This window comes from Schistocerca nitens, chromosome 9, assembly GCF_023898315.1.
Source record: "Schistocerca nitens isolate TAMUIC-IGC-003100 chromosome 9, iqSchNite1.1, whole genome shotgun sequence".
In the NCBI taxonomy this organism is placed as follows: domain Eukaryota; kingdom Metazoa; phylum Arthropoda; class Insecta; order Orthoptera; family Acrididae; genus Schistocerca; species Schistocerca nitens.
In genome coordinates, this window is record NC_064622.1 from 43,976,260 (window position 1) to 43,991,385 (window position 15,126).

Consider the following 15,126-nt stretch of genomic DNA (forward strand, 5'->3'; position numbering starts at 1 on the left):
TCCGAAGACGGACGAGAGAGGAACGTGCCTGTAGGTAAGAAGCACAATGACGCGATTTGCGGCATGCAGTACGCGTGGCTGCGGCTGCCGCCGGCAGCGGCTGCGGGAGTCGACGCTCGGACAGCAGCAGGCGGCGCCGACTGCGGCCGGCGCGGGAGGCGGCGCTCTGGCGCGCCCGCCGCCCCCGTGCACTGCGGCTGGTCCAGGCGAGGCGCGGCGCGGCGCGCGCCATCCGCTTTAAGCGCAGCGGCGCAGAGGTTGTCGACCCGCGGCTTGTCGATAACGGCGCCTGGCCTCGGCTCGCCTCGCCTCGCGGTGGCACCGTTACTGTGCGGTGGGGGGAGGGGGGGAGGGGGCGGCGCTCGCGTTTCACTTTCTAATCCCCCCCCCCCTCACCGCACGCGTCGAGGCCACTCAACTCGCGGCCCGCTGACCGGCCAGCCGCTCCGTGCCGTTCCGTTCGCCGCGGGCACGCCACTCGTCTTTGTCGCTCACTTCCGAAACACTTTGCCTCTCTGCTGTGTAGCCGAGGCTCCAGCGTGCAACCGGGCGAAACCGTCTTTCGGCACCAGCGTAGGGGATCGCCTTAAACCGATACCGGTATTACAGTTCTGAATAACCGGTATTTTTCGGGATACGTTTGGTCTACATCTACATTTATACACCGCAAGCCACCCAACGGTGTGTGGCGGAGGGCACTTTACGTGCCACTGTCATAACCTCCCTTTCCTGTTCCAGTCGCGTACGGTTCGCGGGACGAACGACTGCCGGAAAGCCTCCGTGCGCGGTCGAATCTCTCTAATTTTACATTCGTGATCTCCTCGGGAGGTATAAGTACGGGGAAGCAATATATTCGATACCTCATCCAGAGACGCACCCTGTCGAAACCTGGACAGCGAGCTACACCGCGATGCAGAGCGCCTCTCTTGCAGAGTCTGCCACTTGAGTTTGCTAAACATCTCCGTAACGCTATCACGCTTACCAAATAACCCTGTGACGAAACACGCCGCTCTTCTTTGGATCTTCTCTATCTCCTCCGTCAACCCGATGTTGAGCAATACTCAAGTATACGTCGAACGAATGTTTTGTAAGCCACCTCCTTTGTTGATGGACTACATTTTCTAAGGACTCTCCCAATGAATCTCAACCTGGCACCCGCCTTACCAACAATTAATTTTATATGATCATTCCACTGCAAATCGTTCCGTACGCGTACTCCCAGATATTTTACAGAAGTAACTGCTACCAGTGTTTGCTCCGCTATCTTATAATCATACAATGAAGGATCCTCCTTTCTATGCATTCGCAATACATTACATTTGTCTATGTTAAGGGACAGTTGCCACTCCCTGCACCAAGTGCCTATCCGCTGCAGATCTTCCTGCATTTCGCTACAATTTTCTAATGCTGCAACTACTCTGTATATTACAGCATCATCCGCGAAAAGCCGCATGGAACTTCCGACACTATCTACTAGGTCATTTATATATGTTGTGAAAAGCAATGGTCCCATAACACTCCCCTGTGGCACGCCTGAGGTTACTTTAACGTCTGTAGACGTCTCTCCATTGAGAACAACATGCTGTGTTCTGTTTGCTAAAAACTCTTCAATCAAGCCATCACGCTTACCAAACAACCCTGTGACGAAACGCGCCGCTCTTTTTTGGATCTTCTCTATCTCCTCTGTCAACCCGACCTAGTACGGATCCCACACTGATGAGCAATACTCAAGTATATGTCGAACGAGTGTTTTGTAAGCCACCTCCTTTGTTGATGGACTACATTTTCTAAGGACTCTCCCAATGAATCTCAACCTGGCACCCGCCTTACCAACAATTAATTTTATATGATCATTCCACTGCAAATCGTTCCGTGCGCGTACTCCCAGATATTTTACAGAAGTAACTGCTACCAGTGTTTGCTCCGCTATCATATAATCATACAATAAAGGATCCTTCTTTCTATGCATTCGCAATACATTACATTTGTCTATGTTAAGGGTCAGTTGACACTCCCTGCACCAAGTGCCTATCCGCTGCAGATCTTCCTGCATTTCGCTGCAATTTTCTAATGCTGCAACTACTCTGTATACCACAGCATCATCCGCGAAAAGCCGCATGGAACTTCCGACACTATCTACTACGTCATTTATATATGTTGTGAAAAGCAATGGTCCCATAACACTCCCCTGTGGCACGCCTGAGGTTACTTTAACGTCTGTAGACGTCTCTCCATTGAGAACAACATGCTGTGTTCTGTTTGCTAAAAACTCTTCAATCCAGCCATACAGCTGGTCTGATATTCCGTAGGCTCTCACTTTGTTTATCAGGCGACGGTGCGGAACTGTATCGAACGCCTTCTCGGTTATAACAAGTGTTTTTTTTTTTTATTTTTTACTAGTAACCGACCAAAAATCCGAAATATGAATTATAGTGCATGCTGTTGAATTGCGTGACTATTCTTTTATAAGGCGTAGAAAAATTTCCGCTACCAGTCACAATAAAAGATTATCTATTCTTCACACGACCGGTTTCGGGCTTGTGCCCATCCTCAGGTGTTTATACATTCATGTACACGTCTATACTGCTGGAGATCACTGTTTACATACAAAGAAAATTATTTGCTGGTGACTAAAAAGATACAAGTGGAGCAAGTGTGAGTGGCAAGGCAGCATTTGTCGAAAATATTTACTTACATAAAGATGAAGCATCCTTATTATAATTATGCTGTGGTGATAGTTTTCCAGTCAGTTGCACATTTGTTATTTTCACGTCCATATATCAGTTTTTTAGAAGTTTGCTGCATATTTCACCAACTTTTAAAAAACTGAAACATCGACTAGAAAATGATAACAAATGTGCAGCTGAGTGTAAAACTGTCACCACAGCATAATTATAATAAGGACGCTTCATCTTCATGCAAGTACAGACATATTTTCGACAGCTGCTGCCTTGCCACTTACAATTGTTGCACTTGTATCTGTTTAGTCATCAGCAAATAATTTTCTTTGTATTTAAACAGCGATCTCCAGCAATATAAACATGTACATGAATGTATAAACACCTGAGGATGGGCACAAGCCCGAAACCGGTCGTGTGACGAATAAATAATCTTTTATTGTGACTGGTAGCGGAAATTTTTCTACACCCTAGAAATACGAATTAACCACAGCAACAGTGCTAAACTTTTTCGTTTCTAAGTGAACCTTTTTTTTATAAAACTAGTAATTTTTGTTCGTAAAATTTGCATTAATATGAAATGTTACGTTATTATAGAGAATTGTGAAAGCCACCTGCGGCGTTTTAATAATAATGCTGACAGAAACGAGCAACAAACACGTGCCATAAGAACTAGTACAGCAGTGCTGCGACAATTATGCCACCGAGAGAAGTTAGCACACTGTACTCGCATTCGAGAGGACGACGGTTCGAAGCCGCGTCCGGCCATTCTAATTTAGGTTTCCCGTGATTTTCCTAAATCGCTTCAGGTAAACGCCGGGATGGCTCCTGTGAAAGGGCACGGCTGCGTCCTTCCCTAACCCGACGGGGTCGATGACCTCTCTGTTTGGTCCCAACCAAGAATTATATTCGTATGGCGTGTTTCGTAGCTTAAACCTTTCAGGCCTGAATTTTTTCCGGAGGAAGGAAAATTTTTCATTCTTAGGGAGATTTTTTAATGAATTTAGATGCAAGATTTACACAAAAACGTGTACCAGTTTCTAAAACGTACTTTGTAACCTGACCTTCATTTTATGGACTAAAATAGCTAATTGCGAAATATTCTCCATTGTCATAAATAGTAAAATGATCATTCAATAATTACCATGCAGAATATCAATAATAATATTCAATTACACAGTGGAATATAGCAAACCAACCACATCTGTGTATTCTGGTGGTTACGAACTGCTGCGCACTGTTGCACTGAATTGCTCTTATTTTCATAAAGATGCCGAACAGTTGGCAGCACTTGCGCATGATGAAAATGTTGGAAATTTACAAATATGTGTCCCAGGTTTTCTTCGGGAAAAAATACGTTTGCTGCAGGCTAAGACACAGCAAAAATTAACAGCTCATCCATAGCATCCAAGCCGGCCGTAGTGGCCGAGCGGTTCTAGGCACTTCAGTCTGGAACCGCACCACCGCTACCGTCACAGGTTCGAATCCTGCCTCGGGCATGGATGTGTGTGATGTCCTTAGGTTAGTTAGGTTTAAGTAGTTCTAAGTTCTAGCGGACTGATGTTGGTTCAAATGGGTCTGAGCACTATGCGACTTAACTTCTGAGGTCATCAGTCGCCTAGAACTTAGAACTAATTAAACCTAACTAACCTAAGGACATCACACACATCCATGATCGAGGCAGGATTCGAACCTGCGACCATGGCGGTCACGCGGTTCCAGACTGAAGCGCCTTTAACCGCACGGCCACACCGGCCGGCCTAGGGGACTGATGACCTCAGATGTTAAGTCCCATAGTGCTCATAGCCATTTGAACCAGCCATAGCATCCAATAAAAACAGAAAGTAGCTGATCGCTGTCTGTGTCTATATAATATTCCTTTGCCTTCTTGATGGCCCCTGAAAATGGACAAATTAACACTATAAACAGAGCACTTTAACTTCAGTTTTCACAGTTTGATACTGACTATTCGTAATGTCCAAACAGCAATATGATACCCGATTACAAAATGGCTCTGAGCACTATGCGACTTAACTTGTGAGGTCATTAGTCGCCTAGAACTTAGAACTAATTAAACCTAACTAACCTAAGGACATCACACACATCCATGCCCGAGGCAGGATTCGAACTTGCGACAGTAGCGGTCGCTCGGTTCCAGACTGTAGCGCCCAGAACCGCACGGCCACTCCGGCAGGCACCCGATTACAATATAATTTTGAGCGGAGTTTCAAAAAATTAGAATTAGTAGGATAATACTAGTGATTTGTTGTGGTATTGAACTACTTATCACTTTTTGAGAAAAGCACCAATCGGTGGACGTACTAAGGTTTCTGTTTGTCTGTTTATTATTTTGTTTCTATGAATATTCGAGCCAAGAGAATAAAAAGTTTTTAATTTTTATTCGATTTCTACCTTTATTACAGGAAATAATAGTAATAAAAAACCGAAAACTGGTTCTTTCAGAAACAGGTTCTTTTGCGGTGTTAACACTCGCGCGCTACTGTAACTACTGTTCGGCAGTTTTGGTACACTGCACAAATGACGTAGTAAATAGTAGGATAGCGGGTAGAATTGGTAGGGAACTAAACATAAATGAATATGTAAGAGAGAAACTAGGAGCCGACAAAATATCTCTCTTGTTTGTTCTTTTTTTTTTTTTTTTTTTTTTTTTTTACTTTGCACATAATTAGCACCGCACATTATTCAGTGTTAGTCCAGTGTGTATTTTCTATCCTTATGGAATATAAATTGCATTTTATAAGTAATAAAAATTTGTTGATTGCTTAACTTACGCGCTTTTATATAACCAAAACAATTACTTTTGATACAAGTACAGTTTACATGAGGATAACCATGTACAACAAAAATTTTCCTTATGTTACCCGACGCTTAATATATCCTCACTCAGTTTCTAGACGAGTCACAGTTTCCGATTTTTAGGGGAATCTAGTGAATTGAAATGAAATGTCGTGTGGCTAGGGCCTCCCGTTGGGTAGACCGTTCGCCTGGTGCAGGTCTTTCGATTTGACGCCACTTCGGCGACCTGCGCGTCGATGGGGATGAAATGATGATGATTAGGACAATAGAACACCCAGTCCCTAAGGGGAGAAAATCTCCCACGCAGCCGGGAATCGAACCCGGACCCTTAGGATTGACAGTCTGTCACGATGACCACTCAGCTACATACGTAAAGAAAGCGATCGTTATAAAGTAACGCCCGATACGTAAGCAATACTCTTAGCGAACAGCTTATACGGATACGACCTTAACTGAGTTTCTAAGTTCTAGGGGACTGATGACCTCAGAAGTTAAGTCCCATAGTGCTCAGAGCCAATAAATTTTATGGGTTGTAGATATAAAAATGAACAAAACATCGTTGGATACAATTTCTTCGGAGAGAGAAAGTCATATTCTGAAAATAGTTTCGGAAAGAAGGTATTTCCGTTGTGCTTATGAGGTAACATTGTCTCCATTGGTACTAGGGTGGTTAGTAAAGTCTAACTGGAGAAATCTAAAATACGTTTTTGGCTACTCGAAACCTGTTGTAAGCTTAGTCTCCCTGTGGTGGTTAAAATGCACTGAAACCCAAAAACATCTCTTGTGACAGAACTCCTCTTGACTGGAAGACAACTTTTGAAGAGACCATCTGTAGAAATGTCTATTGCTTCCGAAAACTAAAATAAATGAATAAATGGGTAAAAATATGAGACAGGAAAAAGACATTTGCTATTTTCCGACCTGGGTAGTCAAATACAAGTACACTGAAATGGTGGTGTTCGTTTTATTGCTGAGCTCTTCTTTATTGGAGCAGAGCTGAGAAATTTGAAAAGTTGGAGAGAGGGACTGGCAGAGGGGAAGCTGAGAGCGTGGGTCGGGGGTCGTGGCTAGACAGCTGAACGGGTAAGGGCACTGTGCGCGAAATGCGAGGATGCGGGTATTGGTTGTAATCTGCCAGAAAGTTTCATTTCTGTAGACTGAATTCGGCTCCTGTCGATGGGATTCATACTTCGCTTCCATACAGAAGAGTCGAGACTACTATAGTCTTCTAGAAAAGAGGGGAAATAATCACAGGCAGGGAACTTAAGAAGTAAAGGAGAAAAAAAAAATAAGGAGACAGCCAGACTAGTGTGAAGTGCAGTGGTTGTAATGAAAACACTGGCGTAAGGGCGGACGCCGATGTGGAAAGAGGTCAGCTAGGCTTGGCAGGGGCCTTTTCTCAAAGGGTGGGTGGAACGCGACACTGTGAAATTCCGCCGATAGGCAGGAGCCAGGCTAATGCGGTTGGCTGCCCGGGTGGCCTGAGGAAATGGTCCATCCAGCCTAGCGTGCCTTTAAAATAAAAGAGCCCGCAAAAAAAAAAAAAAAAAAAGAAAAGAAAAGGGCTCCACGAACAACCACAGCCCTGCAGATATGCGATACGTACTCCGACGAGCCTGAACCTAAACATTAATGACCACCTGTTTGATAGCGTGTTGTTCCACTTTTGAAACACAGTACAACAGAGATTCTACTGGGCATGAATTCTACAAATCCCTGACAGGATGAAGTTTGTGGATCCAGATCTCTACGCACAGATCAAGCAGTTACCGCAGATTACTGGATGGTGGTTTACTGACACGTAGCTGGCGACCGATATATGTTCCAATGGGTACCGATCAGACACGTTTGTTCGCCAATACATCAGTGTGAGTTCACTGTAATGTCCCTAAATCCACTGTACCACCATACTGACCTCGCAGCCGGGGACAGTTATCCTGTTGGAACATGTTATCGCCTTAGGGGGAGACTCCCAGCATGCAGCGATGGAGGTGGTCCGCAACAATGTTCAGGCAGTTCACTGCTGTTATGGTGCCTTCGAACTCCACTACAGATCCCATGGAAGCCCAACTCAATGTTCCCCATAGCATAATCCTGCCCTCACCGCCCTGCGTCTGTGGTGCGGTGCATGTTTCATGCAGCCATTCGCCTGGACGACGTCGTGTAAGGAACCAACCATCGACCTGATAAAACAAGAAATGCGATTCATTCGACAGGCGACAAGTTTCTGTTGATCCACGGTGAAAACTCAGTGATGCTGTGCCCACTGAAATCATAACTGACGATGTCCTTGGGTTAATACAGGAACATGTACGGGTCACGTGATGTGGAGCTCCATATTCAACAGTGGCCTTTGAACGGTGGGCTCTGAAAAACCTGTACCTGCACTGGCATTGAGCTCCGTCGTCATACCTGCATCAGATCGCTGCCTATCTTGGATTACACTATGGGGGACCCTCCGACCTCTACGTTTAGTGATGAGACGTGGACGTCCAATCCCGTACGGAATGCCCGTTATTTCACTGTCCTTCAACCACTTTCCATAGGCGATCGGGACAGTAGTACGCCCCCTTGTGGCCGAGCGGTTCTAGGCGCTTCAGTCCGGAACTGCGCTGCTGCTACGGTCGCAGGTTCGAATCCTGCCCCGGGCACTGATGTGTGTGATGCCCTTAGGTTAGTTAGGTTTAAGTAGTTCTAACTCTGGGGGAGTGATGAACCTCAGATGTTAAGTCCCATAGTGGTTAGAGCCATCTGAACCATCAAGTAGTACGCCAACAGACGACCAGCTTCACCATTTCAGAGAATTTTGGAACACGTATTATGTTCGAGTATAATGACTTTTCTGGAGACTAGAAATCTACTCTGTAGGAACCAGCAAGGGTTTCGAAAAAGACGATCGTGTGAAACGCAGCTCGCGATATTCGCCCACGAGACTCAGCGGGCCATAGACACGGGTTCACAGGTAGATGCCGTGTTTCTTGACTTCCGCAAGCCGTTTGATACAGTTCCCCACAATCGTTTAATGAACAAAGTAAGAGCAGATGGACTATCAGACCAATTGTGTGATTGGATTGAGGAGTTCCTAGATAACAGAACGCAGCATGTCATTCTCCATGGAGAGAAATCTTCCGAAGTAAGAGAGATTTCAGGTGTGCCGCAGGGGAATGTCGTAGGACCGTTGCTATTCACGATATACATAAATGATCTTGTGGATAACATCGGAAGTTCACTGAAGCTTTTTGCGGATGATGCTGTGGTATATCGAGAGGTTGTAACAATGGAAAATTGTACTGAAATGCAGGAGGATCTGCAGCGAATTGACGCACGGTGCACGGAATGGCAATTGAATCTCAATGTAGACAAGTGTAATGTGTTGCAGATACATAGAAAAAAAGATCCTTTATCATTTAGCTACAATATAGCAGGTCAGCAACTGGAAGCAGTTAATTCCATAAATTATCTGGGAGTAGGCATTAGGAGTGATTTAAAATGGAATGACTATATAAAGTTGAAAGTCGGTAAAGCAGATGCCAGACTGAGATTCATTGGAAGAATCCTAAGGAAATGCAATTCGAAAACAAAGGAAGTAGGTTACAGTACACTTGTTCGCCCACTGCTTGAATACTTCTCACCAGTGTGGGATCCGTACCAGATAGGGTTTAGAGAAGATCCAACGGAGAGCAGCGCGCTTCGTTACAGGATCATTCAGTAATCGCGAAAGCGTACGGAGATGATAGATAAACTCCAGTGGAAGACTTTGCAGGAGAGACGCTCAGTAGCTCGGTACGGGCTATTGTTGAAGTTTCGAGAACATACCTTCACCGAGGAGTCAAGCAGTATATTGCTCCCTCCTACGTACATCTCGCGAAGAGACTATGAGGATAAAATCAGAGAGATTAGAGCCCACACAGAGGCATACCGACAATCTTTCTTTCCACGAAGAATAGGAGACTGGAATAGAAGGGAGAATCGCTAGAGGTACTCAAAGTACTCTCTGCCAGACACCGTCAGGTGGCTTGCAGAGTATGGATGTAGATGTAGATTCTAGTTTCCAGCCGCAGCGCTACGACAATGGCCCTATATCAGATCCGCTTATATCAGTGGATATCCTTATTTGCGGCCCGTATCTTCGCTGTGGTTATTGCCCATTCGCCTCTCTTCTGCTTAAATTCTTTCCTTACTGCGTCACGTGCCCGCAACACCAGCAGGAGGCACTCAACCTCGCGGCGGGCAGTTGCCATCATATTTTAGCTCATCAGTGTATATACGCCAAGAGGGTCCGTCTCCCATCATCAGGGCACCCATCATCAGGGCAGATACACATTCACCACAAAAAGACATTAACAGCTACAGTAGCATGGAAGGGTCCGGGGGGGGGGGGGGCGGGGGGGTACTGCCCCTTGACTAGTTGGCACAAACATTCACTGTGAGATCAAGTCTGGAGACGATGCCACTCGAAAAAGACACTTCGTTGTGTGCATTCGCGAGTGTCGGACGCACAAGGTTTCTTCATCGACACTTGTTGACTGGTTGAAAGGTTTGATTACAGCGGCGCACAAAATTGGTGCGTTGGTGAGATATTGTGTTCAGTTATCCTGCTCCATTCGCAATGGTTTTCCCCATTCCTAAAACCAAACCATAATTTATTGTAGTTGGGGCGTGACCACTAAATAAACTGCTTTCCTGACAGGTTTCTTTGTTCCGGGTTGGCAATCCTTGGGATTCTGTCAGTTTCTGCTGAGGTTGTTGTACACGCTGTATACAGAATGTTACATGTACCCACCTCTACATATGTACTTTGCAAACCACCTTGCGCTGTGAGGTGTAGAGTACTTCGCGTACTGGCATTACTTGTCCTTTTCCTGTTATAGTCGCGTTTGGTTCGCGGGAATAAAGACTGCTGGTAAGCCTCTTAAGTGGGGGCCGAATCTCTTTGATTTTATGTTGACAGTCTTTTCGTGAAATATAAGTAGCAGGAAGCAATGTATTGGCTGACTCATCTTGGAACAAACGCTTTCAAAACTTTAACAGTAACCCACATCGTGATGCAAAACGCTTCTCTTTCAGCGTCTGCCATTGGAGGTGGTTGAGCATCTCCGTGACGCCTTCTTTTTTATTTTATTTTACTAAATAAGCCAGTAACGGAACGCGCTGCGCTTCTTTGGATCTTCCCTGTTTCCTCTGAGTCCTATCTGTTACGGATCCCAGACTGTCAAGCAATTTTCAAGTACTGGTCGAACGATGATTTTGGAAGCTACTTCAATTGTTGATGGAGTACATTTCCCGTGGATTCGTCCAATGAATCTCAGTCTGGCACTTGTCTTACTCGTGATTAATTTTATGTGGTCGTTACACCTCAAATCGCTCCGTACACACCCTCTTAAATAAGCTTTCAGTGGCTATTCCGCAACCCCGTAATCACACAGTAAAAGGTCTTTATATCGGTGTATTCGCAATACGTTACATTTATGTTGAGGGTCACATGCCACTCCCTGAACCAAGCTTCGATCCTCTGCAACTCTGCCTGCATTCCGCTACAATTGTCTAGCACTGATATTTCTCTATATACGACAGCATCATCCGCGAAAAGCCCCATGAAACTTCCGACGTTGTCTATTAGGTCATTTGTATGTACTGTAAAAAGTAAGGGCTATATAGCAGCGCCTTGGGGCACGTCCAAAGATACTTTTAAATCTGAAGACCTCTCCGTTTAGAATGACATGCCATGCTCTGTTTGCAAGAAACTCTTGTATTTTGTTCATTGGCGGCAGAGTAGAACTGTATCGAAAGCCTGACGGACCTCAAGGAACACGGCACTACCTGGGGCACATGTGTCTACTTCTTTCTGGGTCTCGTGAACGAAAAGAATAACCTGCGTTTCACACAATCGTTGGTTTCGGGAACCGTGTCGACTATTTCAAAGGAGATTTTCGCTTTCCAGAAATGTCATAATACGCGATCATGAAACATGTTCCAAAAATAGGGGCAGAAATCCATTCCAGTACGATTATGCCATAGGTGGTAAATCATTGGAAGCGGTAACGACCGTAAAATACTTAGGAGTTACTATCCGGAGCGATCTGAAGTGGAATGATCACATAAAACAAATAGTGGGAAAAGCAGGCGCCAGGTTGAGATTCATAGGAAGAATTCTAAGAAAATGTGACTCATCGACGAAAGAAGTAGCTTACAAAACGCTTGTTCGTCCGATTCTTGAGTATTGCTCATCAGTATGGGACCCTTACCAGGTTGGATTAATAGAAGAGATAGACATGATCCAGCGAAAAGCAGCGCGATTCGTCATGGGGACATTTAGTCAGCGCGAGAGCGTTACGGAGATGCTGAACAAGCTCCAGTGGCGGACACTTCAAGAAAGGCGTTACGCAATACGGAGAGGTTTATTATCGAAATTACGAGAGAGCACATTCCGGGAAGAGATGGGCAACATATTACTACCGCCCACATATATCTCGCGTAATGATCACAACGAAAAGATCCGAGAAATTAGAGCAAATACGGAGACTTACAAGCAGTCGTTCTTCCCACGCACAATTCGTGAATGGAACAGGGAAGGGGGGATCAGATAGTGGTACAATAAGTACCCTCCGCCACACACCGTAAGGTGGCTCGCGGAGTATAGATGTAGATGTAGATTCCACAATAAGTCCATGTCAGAGATATAGGCATAAAGTTTTGTGCGTCTGTTCGACGAATCTTCTTCCATGTGCGACAGGAGCACATTGGTCTGGGTATAGGTCGGAGTCAGTCGTGTTTGGGCAGTACAAAGCAAATCTCGATTCCCTGGATTCCGCAGGTTATGGTTGGTTGGTTGTTTGGTTTAGGGAAGGAGACCAGACAGCGCGGTCATCGGTCTCATCGGATTAGGGAAGGATGGGGAAGGAAGTCGGCCGTGCCCTTTCAGAAGAACCACCCGGCATTTGCCTGGAGTGATTTAGGGAAATCACGGAAAACCTAAATCAGGATGGCCGGACGCGGGATTGAACCGTCGTCCTCCCGAATGCGAGTCCAGTGTCTAACTACTGCGCCACCTCGCTCGGTCCGCAGGTTATGGAATCCACACGCTCTAGCGCAATAGAACAACAGTATTTCACATCAGTGTCGGTTAGACCTTCAGTGAGAGAGCACCTTGAATTCCTGCTGCTAACAAGGCGAGTGCACCATTCGTTTGATACATATTTTTTACGAGCTTCTAACTGGAGCGACTTCAGTAATGGATAGGAATTGTGATTGCTGTTAGCAGATGCGACCTGAGCTGGTGACCCTTCGCTCACAGCGCCAGGCGGTGTTGGCTTCCATCACACAGCTTCAGGCTGATGCCAAGGGGCATGACTGTGGGGGGTCGGACGCGAGGATGCGAGAGACGTCGAGCATATCCGACATGTCCCCCGATCGGTCCACTGCTGTGAATGCCCCGGGTACTGCCTGCACTGAGGTTGACCCGTCACTCGTGGTCGAGTGGCAGATCATTCCAAAGTCTGGCACGCAGTGATAGACTCTCCAAGGGGCCGATCGTAGGACCTCCCCGGTTCGCTTGACAAACAGGTTTCGGGCGATATCTGTGGCTGACGAAGTCTCTGATCCGGGTGCAATCGTCCACCCAGTTCCAAAGGAAGCTTCTCGGCCCGCAAGATGCGGGCATTCACAGAGGGTGGGTTTGCTGGTACTTGGGAGCTCCAACATTAGGCGCGTAATGGGGACCCTTAGAAACATGGCTGCCAAAGAGGAGAAGGAAGCCAGTGTGAACTCCAAGTGCACGCCGGAGGTGAGTCATTACGGATGTGGAAATTGTGCTTCCGGATGCCATGAAGAGTATAGGGTGCAGTCAACTGCAGGTGGTGGCTCATGTCGGCACCAATGACGTGTGTCGCTTTCGATCGGAGGAGATTCTCTCTGGTTTCGGGCGGCTAGCGGAAATGGTAAAGACTGCCAGTCATGCTTGCGAGATTAAGGCGGAGCTCACCATATGCAGCATAGTCGATAGAACCGATTGTGGTCCTTTGGTGCAGAGCCGAGTGGAGGGTCTGAATCAGAGGCTCAGGCGGTTCTGTGATCGTTTAGTCGGCAGATTCCTTGACTTGCGCCATCGGGTGGTGGGTTTCCGGGTTCCGCTAAATAGGTCATGAGTCCACTACAGACAGAAAGCAGCTACGCGGTAGGTGGGTGGGGGGGGGGGGCGGTGGAGCTGTGTGGAAGGGACTGGGTGGTTTTTTAGGTTAGAGGGTCTCAGGGAACCACAGAAACGACGTCCGTTTAAAAAGGGGCAGGTAAAACACAGTAAGGTAGTCGTAGAAACGATCGGTATTGTAGTTGTAAATTGGCAAAGCTGTGATGGGAAAGAACCGGAGCTTCAAACCCTAATAGAAAGCACTGAAGCTCAAATAGTTATATGTATGGAAAGCTGGTTAAAGCCGGAAATAAATGCAGCCGAATTTTTTTCAAACGAACAAACAGTGTTCATAAAGGTTATATTAAATACAGTTGGTGGAGGAGTATTTATTGCTGTCAGAAGTAGTTTACCTTGTAGCGAAATTGAAATAGATAGTTCCTGTGAAATAGTATAGGTAGAGGTTGTACTTGACAGTCGAACTAAACCATTAATTGGATCGTTTTACCGACCCCTCCCCCGACTCAAAAGATACAGTTGCTGAACAGTTCAAAGAAAAATTGAGTCTCATTTCAAATAGGTACCCTAATCGTGCAATTATAGCCGCTGGTGATTTCAATCTACCCTCGATATGCTGGAAAAATTGTACGTTTAAAGCCGGCGGTAGGCATAAAACGTCATCCGAAATTGTACTGAAAGCTTTCTCGGAAAATTATTTTGAACAATTAGTACATGAGCCCACTCGAAGCGTAAATGGTTGCGAAAGCATACTTGACCTCTTAGCAACAAATAATCCTGGGTAAATAGGATCATGACGAATACAGGGATTAGCGACCACCAGGCAGTTGCTGCTAGGCTGAATACCGTAACAACCTCAACCATCAAAAAGAAACGCGAAATACGTCCATTTAAAGAAGCTCATAAAAATTCTCTTAACGCCTTTTTAAGACACAGTCTCCACTCCTTCCGTTGTGATCATGTAAGAGTAGAAAAGATGAGGAATGATTTCAAAGAGATAGTATCGACGGCTGTTGAGAGATATATACCATATAAATTAATCTGTGATGGTACTGATCCCCCATGGTACACAAAACGGGGCAGATCGTTGTTGCAGACGCAACGAAAAAAGCATGCCAAATTTAAAAGAACGCAAAAACCCCAAGATTGTCAAAATTTTGCAGAAGTTCGAAAGACAGCGCGTAAATCAATGCGAGACGCATCTGGCAGAAAATCCAAAGAGATTCTGGTCATACGTAAAGGACACCAGTGGCAAGACGCAATCAATACCTTCACTGCGCGATAACAACGGTGAAGTCACTGATGACAGTACCACTAAGGCAGAGTTATTAAACACGGTTTTCCGAATCTCCTTCACCAAAGAAGACGAAGTAAATATCCCAGAATTCCAAACAAGAACAACTGCCAAGATGAGAAACGTAGAAGCAGATATTCTCGGTGTAGTAAAGTAGCTTAAATCACGAACCTACTATGCTGTCATAGTAGGAG

General features: G+C 45.7%; 1 protein-coding gene across 1 annotated transcript in view; it reads right to left on the minus strand.

Moving 5' to 3' along the window:
- Positions 1-414: 414 nt before the first annotated feature.
- LOC126203579 (glucose dehydrogenase [FAD, quinone]-like) overlaps positions 415-15,126 on the minus strand; it is a 234,152-nt gene continuing 219,440 nt past the window's right edge. Inside the window, exon 9 of the mRNA XM_049937940.1 lies at positions 415-585. Coding sequence (XP_049793897.1) covers positions 415-585 — 171 coding nt within the window. The remainder of the gene's footprint in view (positions 586-15,126) is intronic.